At 45.5% G+C, this 16953-nt stretch overlaps 1 protein-coding gene across 10 annotated transcripts in view; it reads right to left on the bottom strand.

The window, feature by feature from the left end:
* The window catches only part of DNM1 (dynamin 1), a 65996-nt gene that overhangs the window by 30818 nt on the left and 18225 nt on the right, over nucleotides 1–16953 (bottom strand). For 6 of the 10 annotated variants that reach the window (XM_026049263.1, XM_026049260.1, XM_026049254.1 and 3 more), the window contains exons 2-10: nucleotides 11971–12044; nucleotides 10684–10833; nucleotides 9053–9256; nucleotides 8816–8914; nucleotides 8150–8310; nucleotides 6827–6969; nucleotides 6607–6742; nucleotides 5695–5762; nucleotides 4668–4806 (exon numbers count right to left, since the gene is read on the bottom strand). In XM_026049263.1, coding sequence (XP_025905048.1) covers nucleotides 4668–4806; nucleotides 5695–5762; nucleotides 6607–6742; nucleotides 6827–6969; nucleotides 8150–8310; nucleotides 8816–8914; nucleotides 9053–9256; nucleotides 10684–10833; nucleotides 11971–12044 — 1174 coding nt within the window. Of the gene's footprint in view, nucleotides 1–1286; nucleotides 1426–4667; nucleotides 4807–5694; nucleotides 5763–6606; nucleotides 6743–6826; nucleotides 6970–8149; nucleotides 8311–8815; nucleotides 8915–9052; nucleotides 9257–10683; nucleotides 10834–11970; nucleotides 12045–16953 lie in introns of all 10 variants that reach the window. The other 4 variants (XM_026049264.1, XM_026049255.1, XM_026049258.1 and 1 more) reach the window with 1 other exon arrangement.

Below are 16953 nucleotides of genomic sequence, written 5' to 3'. Positions count from 1 at the left end.
AAAAAAAAAAAAAAAAAAAAAAGTGTAAACAAAATAGCCACCGACATCAAAATCACACAAGAGAAACAGTCTGGAGAGGAGTCACTCTGCATTGCCACAGTGAGCTGGCAACAGCAGGACGTGGCATGAAACAGACTGGGCCGAGCTCAGGGCTTGTCAGAAATGTCTCTAGCAGGGGCAGGAGATGAGCTCTGCATTCATAAGTACAACTAGACCTCATTAGTTCAGCTCTCRCCTTCGCTCTGAACTCCAGTCAGTTCTGATCTTTCCTTCCTTCCCAATTTGGAAATGTGTCAGTGAACCCAGATCCAACCCCACACAAGGGGATTTCATTCTGAGTCTTCAAGCATATATAGCAAAACAGCCTCTTTCCCTCTCCTTTCCCAGAAGAGCCCACTGCTGTTTTGCCACACATTTCTGGCCCCTCRCTGGTAAATCTAACACAAAATAATTGCCACGTGTCCTCATTTTCAGGAGGCATGTGGTGCCCTCTCCTGGAGGAAATCGGCCTGGGCGACAAACCCACTCTTGCCCCAACCTCAGCAGTGTTCATTTAACACCCTCCACTTCACTTGGGACAGGTTTTTCCTCTCTGCGCATCGCTATCCTAAGGCTTCACCTCTGTGCCACGTGCAAGCAAAAGGATCCGCACTACCCTGCAGTGAGCAGAGCCCATGGAGCGAGAGMAGCAGGAGAAAGATGCAGAGGGTGCAAAGGACTTGCTGACACCTCTGGCTGAGCGTTTTGCACCTCAGACTTTCAACTGATGCTGCTTTGTACATGATACTRCCACCTTTTATAATGTAGTTCTGCAGATACACCTGAAACCTGCGGACCACTCATGCTTCAGGGGAGGTAGCGTCTGCTTCTGGCATTCACCATTTCCTAGGGCATCGAGATTTCTAAGGGGGGGCACTGCAAAAAACAAATGGAAGGTTCCAGATGTGCAGGCAGTGGCAGAGCAGGCAGGGCTGGCAATGGGGTTTAATCCCTGAGCTGAGAACTAATGGAGCTGGGCAGAGGAAGAGGGCAGGAGACAGAGCGACCCACGGRATGCAGCTCACTTCATAGCTAAAGAACATGTATGTCAGCTAATAGCAATTTTCCTAGCCTGCTTTTAATTGCAGCTGCTCCACTGCAAACATTGCTGCTCTCCTTCAGATGCATCTTCGTAGCTATCTGTTCTGACTAGTTCCTTGGAGTTTCCTGTGGTGCATGTGAAAAAGCTGCGAGTGTGTGCAAGGGAGGGGACGTGGTCCTTTCTTTGCATTTTTCGGTTTCTTTACCTTTTCGCTACACTTTCTGATGGTGGATGTGAGCTCACTCACTACCATATCCACACACTTCAGACTCGGCTCCTTCAACTTCTGCACCTGCTTTTTCACTATGGCTTCAAAAGCGAGGTCAGGCGTGAAGAGCCCCGTTCTGCATGGCAAGGGCAGGGTGGGAGGAAGCAACGAGGAAGAAGAAAGCGAAGCAGAGAGAGTGGGAAAGAGGAGGAAAGAGGAGGAAGGAGAAGGGAAAAAGAGAGAAAACACAAGGCAAAATGAAAAGTGAGATTTTGGTTCACTCCGTCAGTTCATCGAACCAGGTGAGCATTGCTATGGGGCCTGTGCACTGCCAAGTATCAGGAGAGTCTGCAGGCAGATGGAAGAGGCAGAGGGGCAGGAAGGAGGAGCAGCTGGGCTGGTGAAGTGCTGAGCTGTCAAGAGCAAGATGAATGAATGGAAACCCCCAGGGAGCAAGTGACTTTTTAGCGAATAATGCTGCTTTGCATTTTAAGGTAAATCTGYTCACAACAGCGAGCCTCTGACTCTTTCCCTAGAGACCCACCACATCTCCTCTCTCTTTGTCTCAGACATTCCCCCTTCCCACCAGGGTTACCCCCTTCCGCTTTGCTTATTCCAGCTGCAGGAGGCCTGAACAGGAGCCAAGTTCAGGCTTGCAAAGGTCTGTCACTTGCGTCTGGTTTTGGCAGCAGGAAAGCTGATCTGAATGGATGTCTTGCTTGGTTGCAGGGGTTCAGACAAACCACTATTTATGGAGCATCTTTTGTCTCACTTACCTTCCCTGCAATTGCAACTTCCTCRAGAAGATTAATCAGATGTACCCAGTATTTAGAAGAATGCAAGCAAGGCATCTATACCTTGCACAAGACAACAATTTTGCCATAACTAACCTATAGCACCAGACTGATACAGGCCAGCCAAGGTTTTTAAGGAAATGCACTCTCAGTGGAAATTAATATAAATGGCCTGCATTTTCAGTGGTTCTAGTAATAAAAAGGAGGAAGTCCACAGGAATTTAAGCTACTGGAATACGGACAAATTAATAAAATTCAAGGCTATTACTGCACACAAGGAAGTTTTCCCACCAAATTTCTAACTCTGTAAAGCTTCTACCAGGCTGCTCTTTGTAAGAGTCTCAGACACTGCTTTTAATTTGATATATTAGAGCTTTCTAGGGGTGCTGTCCATTTAACATAAGACCACCCTGCAAGGCAGGGTTAATCGTTAGATCTAGGATGCCTATAGCTACAAATAGTCACCATATTATTTAAATCATATACTTGCTCCCTACAGTCTCTTACATAGCTCCAGACAGCACCCCCAAGACACCAAGCCCCACTGCTCTATTAAAATGCTCTCCAACACATACTATGGGACTGGCAACTAATCTGTCATTAAAGCAAGTGTCAGGATATGTGATGGGATTCAGTTTCCCCCAAAAGCCTCTCTCAAGTTGCCAACAAAGCCCCTTTTGAGCATGGCAAGGGCATTTGCACAGTTACGTTCACACCCTCTGACTCAAAACTATTTCCTACTCATCCAGCCAGCCAGCTGAAGTCAATACAGACTCRGTTATTATTTCCCTTACTATCTGGCCCTGGGAGTGGGGCACACTTGGAGGGAGCCTTGCACGAAAAAAGTCTCTTCAAGCACCTGAATTCCACCTGAGTGACCAAATCATTTTCTTTCTTCAAAAGCAAACAGTGACCGTGACTCTTGGCGCACACACAAAACCACTAGCACTGAAATCAATGACTGTAATCCCTGCAATGGGACCCAAAAAACCACGGGAGTGTCTTAATCCTACATCTGTGACCTTCTCTGCCCTATGCCTGGCCTTTCTCATCCCTCATATCCCACTTGCCTGCACTCGTCACCCAGTGACCTGAGGAACTTACTGCTGTCACAGCAAACAATCTCTTCACTAGTGGAATTTTTTTTGATCAGTGAAAAAAGAAACTTGAGAAAAGATGAGGAGAAGCTGAAAATGGAGGAAAGGAAGCAGAGGAAGGCAGAATGAATTGGAAATTTTTGAATAGCAACTGAGGGATGGCAAACAAACCAAAGGAAGCTGCAGAGGACATGGAATAGGAGGCCCTCCTGATCCTGTCAGCAGGCGACTCTGGATACTTGGCAGCCCGAGGGCCAGTGCTTACCTGTCGCCAGGCTCTAATGGCAATTTTCTGGGTGCTTCCCACAGTCACACACCCCAAGAGAGGACAGCAGGATAGAAAAAGGAAGCTCCTCCAGCACTCTAGAAGCCTGAGCAATCTCTCACTGCGGCCACTTTGCTTTCCCAGTCTGAACTGGGGGACAAAGCATGTGTTTGCACAACAGAGCCCTTCTGCAGAGGCTCCTGGCCTTAAGAGCTGCTGTCACTTGCAGGAACACCTGAGAGTCACCACTTGGGCCCCTCTTCCCCTTTCCAAAGGCAAGAGGTCGATTCCCCAGGCATCTCCTGCAACACCCATTTACCTGCTCCGGAAAAGCCGGTGGGGATTCCACTCTGCAGTGCCCATGCTACCTCCTAACTCAGGTGCCTTTCCAGCAGTACGTGTCCCTGTCTGAAGCAGCAAGGCATGGCCGAGAGGAATGGCAGGCGTCTCCCATCTGCCTCCTGCTGCTTTTCAACCCCAGCCCAAGCCCAGGTGCAGAAACAGGCTGCCAAGTCCAGACAGCAGAGTTATGGCAAGTTCCCCCACAGCTCTGCTGAAGCCCAGGGTAGGTCCCATAGGGCACAGGCCGGAGTACTCCCTCTGAGGGACAGCGGGAGCCCAGAGGTGGATGGACGTTTCCAACTTGCTTCTTCTCAGCCATGCGCTGCTCTTCCAGAACAGGATATGGACCGAGCCAACCAGAAACCAAGCCAAACACCACAGGAAGGTCTCCCTAGGAAACGGCCGGCGGCTGTAACCGCTGCTCCCTCCATCATTTCCCCTGGCACCAACATGGAAGGCTAGCTCAGAATTAACCTCCACTCCCCTCCTAAAAACACAGAGGGGGCAAAATTTAAATTGCAGCTTCTGGCTTGGAAAACAAAGCCAGAAGCTAAACTTTACTCTAATAGAGCTCCAATAACATAAAATAACCCTTGTTTGGGAAGGGAGCGGTAATCATACTAGAGTAGGAGGGGGCAAGGGGATGTTTCCAACATCCACCCAGCTCTAAGAAGAGCCAGGCTACAGCCCACGTCCTGCAGCAATTCCCTTTCTGTTTGGCTTGTTGGCTGGATCGCTCCAGGCTGGTAGCGCTCAGGTCTAGTCATGCTGAGGAGGTGGTCAGAAACACCGAGTTTCGCTGCAGGCAAGGCCCTGGCCAGGCCGCAGCGCTGTGCCGCAGCCAGCGAGCACGGGTCAGCTCCATGCGGCCTCTGGTTACCTTCTTGGTGCACTGTCTAACGGTATTGATTAACTCCGAAATGACCATGTCCACGCATTTCAGGCAAGGCTCTTTAATCTTCTTCACCTGCTTTTTCACAATGGTCTCAAAGGCCATGTCGGGTGTGAAGAGACCGGTTCTAAAGACCCAGGGTGGAAGGGCAAGACAAGGCAGGAAGGGGAGAGGGGCAAGGAGAACGTCACAGCATTATATAGGCATCTCAGAGCGGACACCACCATCACTGAAATCCAGCTCGCAGGGCCAGGCGTCACAGCCCTCACCCAAGCCCTCACTGAAGCCCTTGGAAAAGTCAGGCACCTCCCGACATGGGGACACAGTGGGCAGAATCACCCCTCTCTGCTGGACACCGGTGCCAGGCCACCATTTCACATCAGCCACCATTTTGCCTCTGGCACCAGGCCACCATTTAGCCTCAGTCGCCATTTTGCCTCTGGCGCTGGGCCACCGTTTCACCTCAGCCGCCGTTTCACTGCTGGAATCAGGACTGAGGGCAGCAAGGGGCACATTCACAACCAGCCACCAGGACTCGCTCCCACCTGTGCCACTGGCACCCTGGTGCCAGGCACCCCAGTGATCCCTCGGATCTGTAGCAGTTGTGGTGCTCAGCACCAGGYGACTATCTTTGTTTTAACGGTGATTAACACACATGTACACACGTGAGGAAGTGGGCAAACAACATTTAAACTAAACAGGGCAGCAGTAGGGGTTGCATCCCTCCCTCTCTCCTCCTTACACCAAAATAACAGAAGCAGCAAAAGAACAGATCACCAAGGCAGTTTTACCTTTTGGGTTTCTGCAACTCTTGCGTGGAAACAGAAGGCAAAAACTGACTCGGACAACTGTCCCTGCTTCCAAACTCAAGGCTGCTCAAGCTGCTGGAGGACCCTGGAGGGCAATTCTCCCCAGCTGACCTACCGTACCTCTGCGGTCTCCAGCTCCACTTGGAAGGTCTAGAGGTATTTACAAGGCTATGCAGCCAGTGGTCTGCCTAGCGCCTGATACGTGCCTTATACCATGGATGTTCTTGATGGCGTAGCTAATCTCCCGTCGCAGCTCCTTCTCGTCAAACTCCATCTGCACCAAGACAGAGTTTTAATCAGTATCAGTCTGATGATCCTATTTAAACATACACACAGGATACACAACAGCATGAGTTGCAAAAAAAAAGGAGCCATGAGAACCACTGTCATGAGATGGATAGTCAGTCAGCTATAATGCTTCTGTTGCCATGTGGACATCCTGGACAAATGAGAACAGTGAAGAGCCTGTATTTACAGGTTTCAAGCCCCTGCAGCTAAGGAGACACTTAGAGACTCCTTAGAGACAAAGGAATGGGACTGAACTGCTAGATTACCTTCTAAAAACAGTGGGGTGTTTTTTTTGTTTGTTTTGTTTTTTTACTGTGATTTAGCATAAGGTCTTCCCTTCTGCCCTGCTTCTTCAAAGGAGATCTTGGAAATGTATTATCCAAGGTAAGGCCGTGGAAATGTATTATCCAAGGTAAGGCAGACTCTAGTCCTTCACTAACAAGGTCTCATCTTACTTAAATGAAGAAAGGAAATAACAACAAAATGCAAATGCAGAAGATCCAAAACAGTGGAATGTTGTGTCTCTCAATTCTGTTCTAACACTAAAGCAAGTTCCTCTTGCTTTACACTTCTTCCTCTCAGTGTAGTATACTTCGTTGCCCAGGAAAGCTGTAATTCTACAAAGAGCCTCTTCAGTTATTATTATAGCAGAGAAGTTTCTGGTCATCACTGTAAAAATGTCCTTTCCAGCAAGGGAGAAAAGACAACAGGAAAAGGAGGTGATACTAGAAAATTAGTAGTGATCACTTGAAGAGAAGAGAGAAAAGCCAAACAAAACAGAAGTTACAGACAACAAGCTAAGAGAAAAATTGGATCCCAGCCAGCTTTACCTTCACCAATTCAAAGGGAAAACGCTCATGGAAGATGCGGTTAATCCTAGCTCCTCCCGACAGCTCATAGGTGTCAATTTGGTCTCCAGAGCCTTCAATACGTTTCTCAAAGTCGACAGCAAACTGCTGGACCATCCTTAAAGCAAACAAAGGATGAAGCAAAACATGCAGCTAAGAAGTTTCGCTTCTTAGGTAGGGACATGCAGTTGATGCCACTTACTGAAGCAGAGCTTTGGTCTTGCGGGCAGGGTCATCGGGGCGGAAGTTCTTGTACTCCTCCACCTCCTTCTCAATGGAGAGAAGCTGGCTCTGGAGCTTGTTTCGCAGTCCTGGCAGGGTGTCACGGATGTGGTTGGTCAGTTGCTGCACAGGAAGAAGGTTTAGGGAGATAATTCAGTTGTGTATGGTTACTGGAAACAGTTTGCTACCTCAGCAAAAAGATAAAAGCTCAATTGCTCTGTGTTCAATTCCTTTGAGTGTTCCTAATAACAAGTCTACCCTAGGACAAGTATAATTAGCCATAACTGGGTGAATCCCGCCTGTTTCTGCCTGTTTTATCTCTCTATTCTTGACCTTCATTTTACCCTTAATTCTATCCCCTTCTAGCATAGTCCAAGCCTCCCATCCTTGTCCTCTCAAACCCAGGTTTTAGGTCTACTTACCAGCATCAACCTCTGCCACTTACACCAGGGTAAAGCTACTGTATCTACAGGTCAGCACAGCACTGACAGCCATCTCTGCAGCATTGTGGAGGTAGTGGTTAAGCCCTTTGCCACCAGTAAAAGTGACAATGTGAAATGGAAGGAGGTAGAGCTACTGATAAAGCTCTAGAAGGAGCACAGCTATGGAATACTCCAAATTTTACCAAGTCGGCAGAAACAATATCAAAAGAAGAGTGCTGCTTTTCCACTTAAGGGAGTGTTTTAAGGGAACAGAAAAGAAAGCAACAATAAGTTGCTATTGCATGAGATAAAAGATAAAATAGCCTTAAGTGAAGAAAGGACTACTGCCCATATATTTTTTTCATGTTAAAAGAAAAAAAAATCAATCTTTGCAGCTTACCATTAGTCACAGAATCCACTGTAGGTTTATAAGGGATTTATTTTTGACAAAACAGAAAAATCTTGCATTCTATTAGTATCAATTCCAAACTTCATTAAATGACTATTAATTTTGTCCCAGTACCACTTAGAGAATAAAACAGAGCTTTGCCTTTAGCATGCAAGCTCAATTATTGACCTTAATGTGTTTCACTATATCAGTGTTATCCCAGTCAGGCACAATTCATGAGACCTGGCACTGTATTTTTTTTTTCTTTTTCTTTTTTGAAATGATGCAGAGAAGGAAAGTCAATCAATTCTCACAAGGCTCAGTGTCAAAACAGGGACTGAGAGAGCCCTCTTCCAGCCAGCTAACTATTTATCAGCTTGTTGACCAAAAAACTGTAGGATTTTCCATAATTTTTCCATCTCAGAGAAGCCCTGATGACCAATCTAAATGGTTTTGTGACACAATAAGTGGTAGTTTCAATTGGTCATAGTACCTGGTTCAACACTTTCTGCAGGTAGGGGGTTCCCATGCGATCAGCCATGTGTCTGTAGGCTGGGTGAGAGAGAAAAAATTTTCTCTCCGCAGCCAGAGCAGCCTGAATGTCCTTCTTGCCATCAATGTCCTTCTGACTTCTGTTGACTACACCAATGTAACCTGGAAGAGTGGACGTTAGAGATCAGATGGTTGTAAGGAGGAGAACATAAAGGGGAGTTGGTGCCTGGGGAGGAAGTTAGATAGTGGGCAACATAGTAAAATGGAGACTCCAACTAATAATTAGAAAGCAATTAGAGGAGTTTAAAGCTAGAATCTATTTTGAAAAACCCAAGTTTGATACTTAGTAGACAGAATAAGAAAATGACTATGTAACTGAGAATTATTTTGTTCCCGCAAAGTGAGGAAAAAGAATGTAAAGATTACTGAAGAATCAGGCTAGGCTTCTACTAGAACTCCATACTAAGATTCAAATACCTGAAGAATTCCCATTACCAGTGCGACTTATCCTTTCCCCCAGCTTTTTTTGACTTTGGCTTGCAACAGAGATGACTTAACCACAACTTATAGYGGAAGCTCTAGGAACAAAGGAAGGGGATGAAGCGAGGGTTCTTTACACAGGGAAGATGGAGACAGGATATCATGGGCCAAGCAAGGGAATCCATACCTCTGCGAAGAGGAAGCAATTTATTTTCTAATACATCTCGTGCATCAGTTCCTTCATCCATAAGATCCAGTTTAGTGATGACTCCAATGGTGCGCTGCCCTATTAAAAACCAACAAGCATACTCGATCAAGCAGCAAATAGCTCCTGAAAGTTCTGAAATTTCTTTGGCAGTGAGGCAATGTCATGTTAAAATATTATTATTTAGCAATGTCCTACTAAAGTAAGGGACAGAGTTACCTTGAGGATCCACCTCCTTTGCAATCTTCAGAGCATCCGAGTTGGCCAAATCAGAGTTAGCTGGAGATACTGCCAGGATGAGGCAGTTCTCTTTGGTGACAAACTGCATGAGCATATCTCGGATCTGGAACTCAATGTCGGGGGGTTGGTCCCCCACAGGGACTTTTGTCATACCTGGTAGGTCCACCAGGGTCAGGTTCAGGACTAGGCACAAGAAACAAGAAAACATCAGTCAGTTTTGAGGTATGATAGTTCAGGTCCAAAAGGAACATCTGTAATGTCTCCAACACACTGTAGGCATGACAGTGCACACAGACAACTCAGAAACAGAGTTTTCTAGCTCCCTTTTGTTACCATTTACTAACAACTAATTCAGTCTRGAGACTAGAAGTGAAGCCCACAAGGCAGAACATAGTTATGAGAATTCCAGGGGATTGAGAAGGAGTCTAGAGCAAGGAGTCTGCAGATCTGCTCTATGACTTGCTGCAAGGCTCTGAAAGGTCAGTTCTCCACATGTCTATTCTCTTATCTCTAAAATGAGGTTAATTACATCTCACAAGGCTGTTGCAAATCTGAGATAATGATAAAGGGCAGCAGGTACAAGAGGGGCTCATTAATTTTTTGCCAATATTTACACTAAATGAATACCAAGACTTTCTCAGCTGGTGAGCAGCACTATACCTGCAGCCCGAGTCCTACTGCACAATTCCCCAGGGTTGCTACAATTTTCTCAGCTCTGGAAATTACCTTTAAATCACTTGTTTTCAGATTGATCAGGGAAACCCCATGTCTTCAAAGTCCTTCCACATATGCCACACTGAAGAAAAAGACCTCTTAACTCTTGCCCCCCACAGCACAGGCCAGGTGAAGAGAGGTGGTTCCACTCATTAAAGAGTGTTGCCTTAATAAGCTCATCTGGGCCTTCTCCTGAAGGRCCATAACATGCAGCCCTGTAATTGTTTAATTGTCTAGTTCAGGAAAATCATGCACAAGTYCAACTGATGGTGCAGCACCAATCTGCTGCTTTATAAATAACATCCAAGCAGCTGTTCTCCTTTAAAAAGCAGTGAAATTTGGGATTGTTGTTAGAGCAGAATTCTTCCACTGGGAGGAATGGCATATTATGTGGACACTAGTTAGGAAGAACTAAGCACAGAATACTGCTTACTTCCACACCAACAAAAGAAGAAAAGAAATGCTCTTGAAGAAAGCCACACTTCTCCCTCTTCCATCAATATTTTTGGTGCATTTCCTATATCCAGCAAAGCAATATCAAAAAGTGGGGGGAGACAGCAGCTTTTTACAGCAAAGGGCACGCTGACTGAACAGGACTGTCCTTTAAGGAGCAAGTTATTTCTGAAGGAAGCTSTTTCAGGGAGAGGTCTTTTGCTGGCAGTCACATACTTCAACTGGAGAAAGCCAAAGACTAGAATATAGCAGACAAAATCCTTCCAGAAGCTTGGCAAAGGTTGGGAGCTTGGTTCAACATAGCCCAAGCTCCATGGGCCAGAGATTAGGAGGGAAGAAATCCAAACGCTCCCCATTTATTTATTCTTCTCATCTTTGCTTCATGATGGAGCAACAATCTGCCTCACCTACCGCCTGACTTCACACAAGGGGACCATACTCACCGTGGGGAGAGTAGACGCGGAGATTGATGGGCACAGGAGAAATCCCTTTGTTGGAGCCAGTAACACGGTCCGTTTCAGCCTCAATCTCCAAACGGACCTCTTCAAAATCAGTGAATTTCTTTCCTTTGCAGTGTAGGAACTCACCATATTCTAATTAAATAGAAGCAACATGCCAGAAATAGTCATCGGAGACRATAGAGTCACATTCAATTCTTTTAATTAAAGTGTACCAAGTGTAAAACCAAAACAATAAAAGGGCTGAAGAGATAAGGTCTGGCAAGAGCCTCATCCAATAGAACCAGGTAGACTTGCAAAGAAGTAACTGCAATCACGCTACCTATGTGAGCTCAAGAGCTTCCCAATCCAGATCTTATCCCAGCAGAGGTGGCATCCTCACCCACCTTCAATCACAAATCTAGATCTTCCTCCATTAGAGATAAGCAAGCTTAGCATCACCTGCCTGCAGGGAAGACCCAGCTGCAGCAGGAGTTCCCCCAGTACTGGGGAGCTTGGACTAGCCCTGGATTCAAGGGCTAGAGGTATCTCTAGGACCCTCATGCAATGAGAAGAGACGCACAGAGGTAGCATGTGAGCATGAGGGTGCCTGAACAAGCAAAGAAAACTTCTGACAAGGCAGCTGCTTTTAGTGCTTGGGTAGGCTAAACAATCCAAGAACCTCTTCTTTCAAATCATAAAACCTCCTATTTCAAATTGCCTCACTATTTGAGACAAGGGGCATGCTGTGAAAAGGCCAGTTTCACCTTGCAAAAAGACAGAGCACCCTGAACCCTTCACACACCAGCTTCCTGGATGAGACCTGCAATTTCTATTTGAACTGGAAGACTAATGAGAAAATCCATGCAAGCAAGTTGCAAAAATACAGTGAAAAGCTCAAAAGATCAGCCACAGAACTGTAGTAGAGTCCTTCCACCYCAGATTCCAGTGCTCTTAGACTAGTTTTTCAGTGCACTAAAATCATCTCAGGATGACAGGATGACACCCCCTATTGCAGGAGCTAATCAGCAGGGTCCTCCTAGCTTTTTCAGTCTTATCCACTCATAAACATCACAGCTGTAGAGATAAAGGGAAATCATGACAAGCGTACACATGAAACCTTGTAATAAATTCAAACAAAACAGTTGAGAAGCATTTTGCATCTGAAAAACAGCTGCAGGTCATTTTTAGTGAGAGAAAMTCATTTACTTTTCCCTGCTGAGCAGTGCCACTGATCAAGTAACTCATTTCTGGGCTAGGCCAGCAGCCCAGCTGGGGGGGCCGCTCACCTACCTGTGCTGGAGTTCACCAGCTGCAGGACCAGCGGGCGCCTGGTCACGATGCCAGATCCCCGTGGCAGAAAGTCCCTGCAACAAGATAAGTTTCAGATGAGTGCGAGACGGTTTCATCCCCTTCCCACAGCTTTTCTGCCTTTATCCATATTTTTAAGCATTCACAAATCCGCATCCGCACTTACAAACATTCACAGATTCTAGCAGGGCATCTCAGCCACGGGTGTGATATCAAGTTTAAGGCACTTTAGGAGGATGAGGAGCTGTGGTTTCCAAGAGGCTGATACCCTGAGCACATCCCCTCTAAAATCACCTCTAACAGGCATGGTTCCTCAGCTGCGGTTCCAGACCAAAGAATCCTTTTAATCCAGTTATCTGGAGAAATTCCATTTATTTTGGAGAAATTCATCTAGTTTTCATCAGAAAGAAAGGAGAAGTTGAAGAAACAGAGGTTGAAAAATTAACATGGCTCCTTTTGACAGGWTACAACTCCCTGAGTGCCGACAGAATTACATCCCGTAACTCATCCCCCTTTTGGGAGGAGAGGATCCTGCACCATCCCGGCGTGCAAACAGCACGGGATCCATCTGCAGCAGAACGAAGAGCAGCCCAAGATTTGCCTCCACCCAGGCCTTTCCCCAGCTCCCCGCTCAAAACACAACAACTGCCAAGGCAAAAAGAGCAGCAGCTCCCTCCTAAATTTCACAAGAACCCACAAGTTTTCTGTGCACCAGGTAATTTCCAAGGAAGGAGGCTTCTCTCTAGCCTTTTTCCTAATGCTGAGTTAGCAGCCACAGCCCACAAACTCCCCTTTGCTTTATTTTCCCATTCCAAAGGCTTCTTTCGGCAAAGCGAGGCATGCTCAGTGAATCTGCTGATGACCTTGCTAGTCTGTGGCCTGGTTTTCCAGCGCTCAGCTGTTCATGTGGCTCTTCAAAAGCTATGGGGAATTTTGTAAAAGAAAAAAAGAAAAAAAAAAAGGTCATTTGCTTCCCTGCCCAGTGGGAGAAGCATCACTTGAAAATCTGGTGCCTACAGCATGGATTTGGTTTCCTTTTTTAAAATAAAGTCCTACCTACATTGCTTGGATTCTGACACATGATCCTTCCTCCCTCGGTAGCAGCAGCAGGAAATAATTCTGCTGTTTTCAGCTCTAGGGAGAGGAAAATCCAAATTTCTCTGTATCTTCCTTTCCTTTGCTTTAAAAGTAATTTCCTACCTGTGAGCWGGCAATAACTGCTCAAGTGCACTTGGAGGGCAAGGGGGAATCCTRCAATACCTCTTCCTACCTCAAAAACATCTCCTGGCAGTTACTCTGGCGTAGTGTAACCTCTGCTGCAAACCTACACCTGCGAGAGTAAGGATGAGACCCYTTCTCCTAGTTTCAGGCTTTTCAAAGTACGAAGAATTAACAGGTTTGTCTTTCCTTTGTTTTTCAAATAGCATGGCTAGTTTTTTTCCCCATTCCTGCAGGATTAACCCACGAAACTTTGAGGTATTGCATCATTCCAGCAGCTTTCTGCTGCCTCAGCTCTATTCCTATAGATCCTTGTGGTCAATATGTGACATATTGTCCTACTCCAGCAGCAGGTTTTAGCATAAGGAGTCCCAAAGGCAGAGCTGCACTGAGTTACTTGGAATGAATTATACCTGAGCAAGAGGTATCCTGTTACTGCAGACTCCTTTTTTTAGCACTGAGACATCACTCAAGCCACCCAACCCCAACTATCGCATCCTTCTGCACTGGAAGAAAAGCAGCCACTTGCATTTACATGAAGGAGTTCTCCAAGAATCAAGTTTCTTCTCAYGTGGATCCATCTCTAGCTCTTCTGGAAGCTTTCCTGCTTTTGCCCAAATTTTGGCTTCTTTGCTGTGCTTGTCACAGCTACAAAAGAAAAAATTCAGGGAAATGTGGATGGAAAACCATGTGTAGTGTCCAGATTCTGGCATTATAGAGAACTGATCCAATTCCCCAGGTAAACTGAGTATTTGAACTTCTAATTAATTTAGTATTTTGCCCTTTGAGGGGTTTTCATTATAGAAACACATGATGCTGAAGTCCAACTCCAACGAACTTCATTCAGTTTGATATCACTTGAGATATTACTTTAATARTATCATTACTTATGATATTACTAAAGTATTTTCTCAGTTCCTTACAATGTACAATTACATACTTCCTAGTGTTAGGAATCCAAGGTTTGTCTATATGGAGACGTTTACCAGCAAAATTACACGGCTACAGTTACACTCCTGTTCAAATAAGCCAGTGGCTGTAAGCACACTGGGAGCTTTGCTGGCAGAACTTCAGAAATAAAACTCCGCTACCACTATTCTTCATAGCAGGCTGAAGGTTTGTTAACCAAATCCACAGCTAGTCACCTATAGCAGCAGTTGTAGTGCCATTTTAATTCAAAGTGAAAATATATGCAATTTTATCCCCATTAACAAGAAAGTAATGAACATTCTTCACAAGCTAGAGGTGCATGCAGAGCAACCTGCATGTTTTTTATATGTGTGACTATCAGAGTTATAGGAATAAAACTGACAAGAACTTTATAAAAATGATCCACTATCTCCCTCATCCCTCCCTCAGATGAGGAAAGATCCCTCCCTCAGATGAGGAAAGATCTCCCTCATCTTTCCTCTCTGCAATCTGTTGAATAGACTCTGTCTTCCTCCTCCTGCTCAGGTTAAGCCCTTCAAATGATAGACACCAAAAAAGTAAAGATTAATAAACTCTGTGATAAGCTGGCCAGGTACCAGGGATGCAGCGCAAAGGATCCTCGCTGAGTGCGCAAAAGAAATTGCAAATAAGCTGCAATGACAGAGCCCTTGTGGCATGGGCAACATGCACAGCCCAGGTTGTAAGTCCACTAAGCTGCCAGGAAGGAAAAGGGGTAGGTGAACACACAGCAGGGTGCCCAGGAAAAGAAGCCCAAAGCAGTAAAATTAAATCAGAAACAGGGAATCAACACAATTCCACTCCAGGTGAGTCAGAGATGAGAGCAAAGGGCTGGATAAACATCCCCCTAGATGACTGGGCATGTGGGGGCAGCAGACGCAGAACATGTCCTCGTACACAACGTGCTGTAAAGGCCCCAGCMCTGCAACAACGAGAGCAGCAGGGAATCCACCTGTCCAGCCAGACAGCCTCTAGTGCAAAACGAATCATCCCATCCCTCCCTAGCAAGTGCAGGGCYTCAAATAGGCTGCTCCGCTACGGTAAGAGCACCAGCCGCCTGTTTTTCCTCATCCATTTTGCACCATGAGAACTGAAAATTACCTTTATTGTTGTCTCGTTTGTGCTGTGCAGAAGTGGCAAGACAGCCTCCCATTTTGAAGCTTCTAAGCAGAAATTCACCCTATGACACTTCTTCCAGCAAGGTCTCAACAAGAGCATAAAGGAGATAAGGTTGCAGCGACATAGAGAAACTATATTTATGCAATAGAGATATTTACTTTGCTTATGTTTTTGACTTAGCTATCGACTCAAAAATCCCCGTCAGGCTATTGAGGTATCAGTTCCAGTAATGCCACTCCAAGTAGTTTATGAGCTGGAAACAATCTCAGATCACCTATATCCTCCGAACTGMCAGCCAGGCCAAGATGCGCTTGCTCATATTCCATGTTCTTCAAGATCTCTCACTAACTGCTATCATAGAGARGCTACCGAGCAAAGGAAAACCTTAGTCTGAAGAGGGACAGCTCTGTTCTTCTAAGCTGAGGACAACAGATCTCAGTGGGTCTCAAGTGGAAAAGTTTCAGGCAGAGAAATGACCTGGAAAACCTGCTTTTGTTATTGCACTGTTTCCTTCAGAAGTGCTTACACATGTTCTCAACTAGCGCTGCAGCTACCCCAGGCCAAGCCCAACCGTATGATGCCTTCCAGCTTTATTTCTAATTTGGTATGCCTAGCTGCRTTAAAGTACAGATTTAGGCTGGAAGCTTGTGCTAGTAATGCAGAACAGACATTTAAGGGACAGAAAACAGAACTAGACATTACTGCAGCGCAACGCACAAATGACATCCAAATACGTCAAGATGTTAAATCTATCAAGAYGATCCCAATGTCATGCAACAATGCATTTATAAGGATTTTGTATCTAGGGAAGGGTATTCTATAAGGTTTCTTTAAGAAAAGTAAGCATCCTATACTAACGCATTATGTACCTTGGGATCCTACAGAATAAAGAGGTAGCTTTAATGACAGGACAAGCAGATGTTTGMTCTGCAAACAGACTTCAGACCTCATTAAGTGACCTGTATGGTACACCAGATTAGAAGTCAAGGGTCACACAGACCAAAGATGTTTCCTTTGGACCAATTGTAAAACACAAGGGATGCATTGAATGCTACAAGCAGTTTGTCCTAATGTTGTACAGAAAGGAATGGAAAATTTTATTAAAAGCAGACAAAAAAAAAGGCAGGAAATACACCCATAGAAGCAGCCTCGGACTTCCTGAAGAGACATGCATTGAAACTATCATAAAGTTGCATGTGTTTTTTCACTGCTGCTGCACAGAGGAAAAAAAGATTGCCTCCACTGAAAGGAGAAACTTCTCTGAGCTGGTTTCCTGTCGTAGAATCATATTTGTTCCTAAAGAACATGTACAACGTGCAAGGCAAATATAGAGATATATATACATATACACACACACACACAGAAGTTTATTCCTTCGGTCAAAGAAATAATTGCACTCTGACATGTCCTCGTTAGACGAGAGATAATTAGACCTTAGGAGGAGGAACTGATCTTCCAGCACTGCAGTGATCACTGAGATGATCATCACGGGTATATTGCGCCCCATTCACCTGCTTTGTCAGGATTAACAGTCTCAAACCTGATCAACACAAGAGCAATACGGGATTGCATGAGCAAGTGTCCCCCCTCCTGCTCTGCTAAATGCTGGGCTAGATATAACCCATTCAGCATCCCTGCAGCTCAGTGTTTGCGAGGCTTTCGGGATTCTTGCACTGARTG

This window comes from Nothoprocta perdicaria, unplaced genomic scaffold (genome assembly GCF_003342845.1).
Source record: "Nothoprocta perdicaria isolate Ctin4 unplaced genomic scaffold, notPer1 scaffold_6, whole genome shotgun sequence".
NCBI lineage: Eukaryota > Metazoa > Chordata > Aves > Tinamiformes > Tinamidae > Nothoprocta > Nothoprocta perdicaria.
The sequence above is the reverse complement of the archived record's forward strand: the minus strand, read 5'-3'. Positions and strand labels throughout refer to the sequence as shown.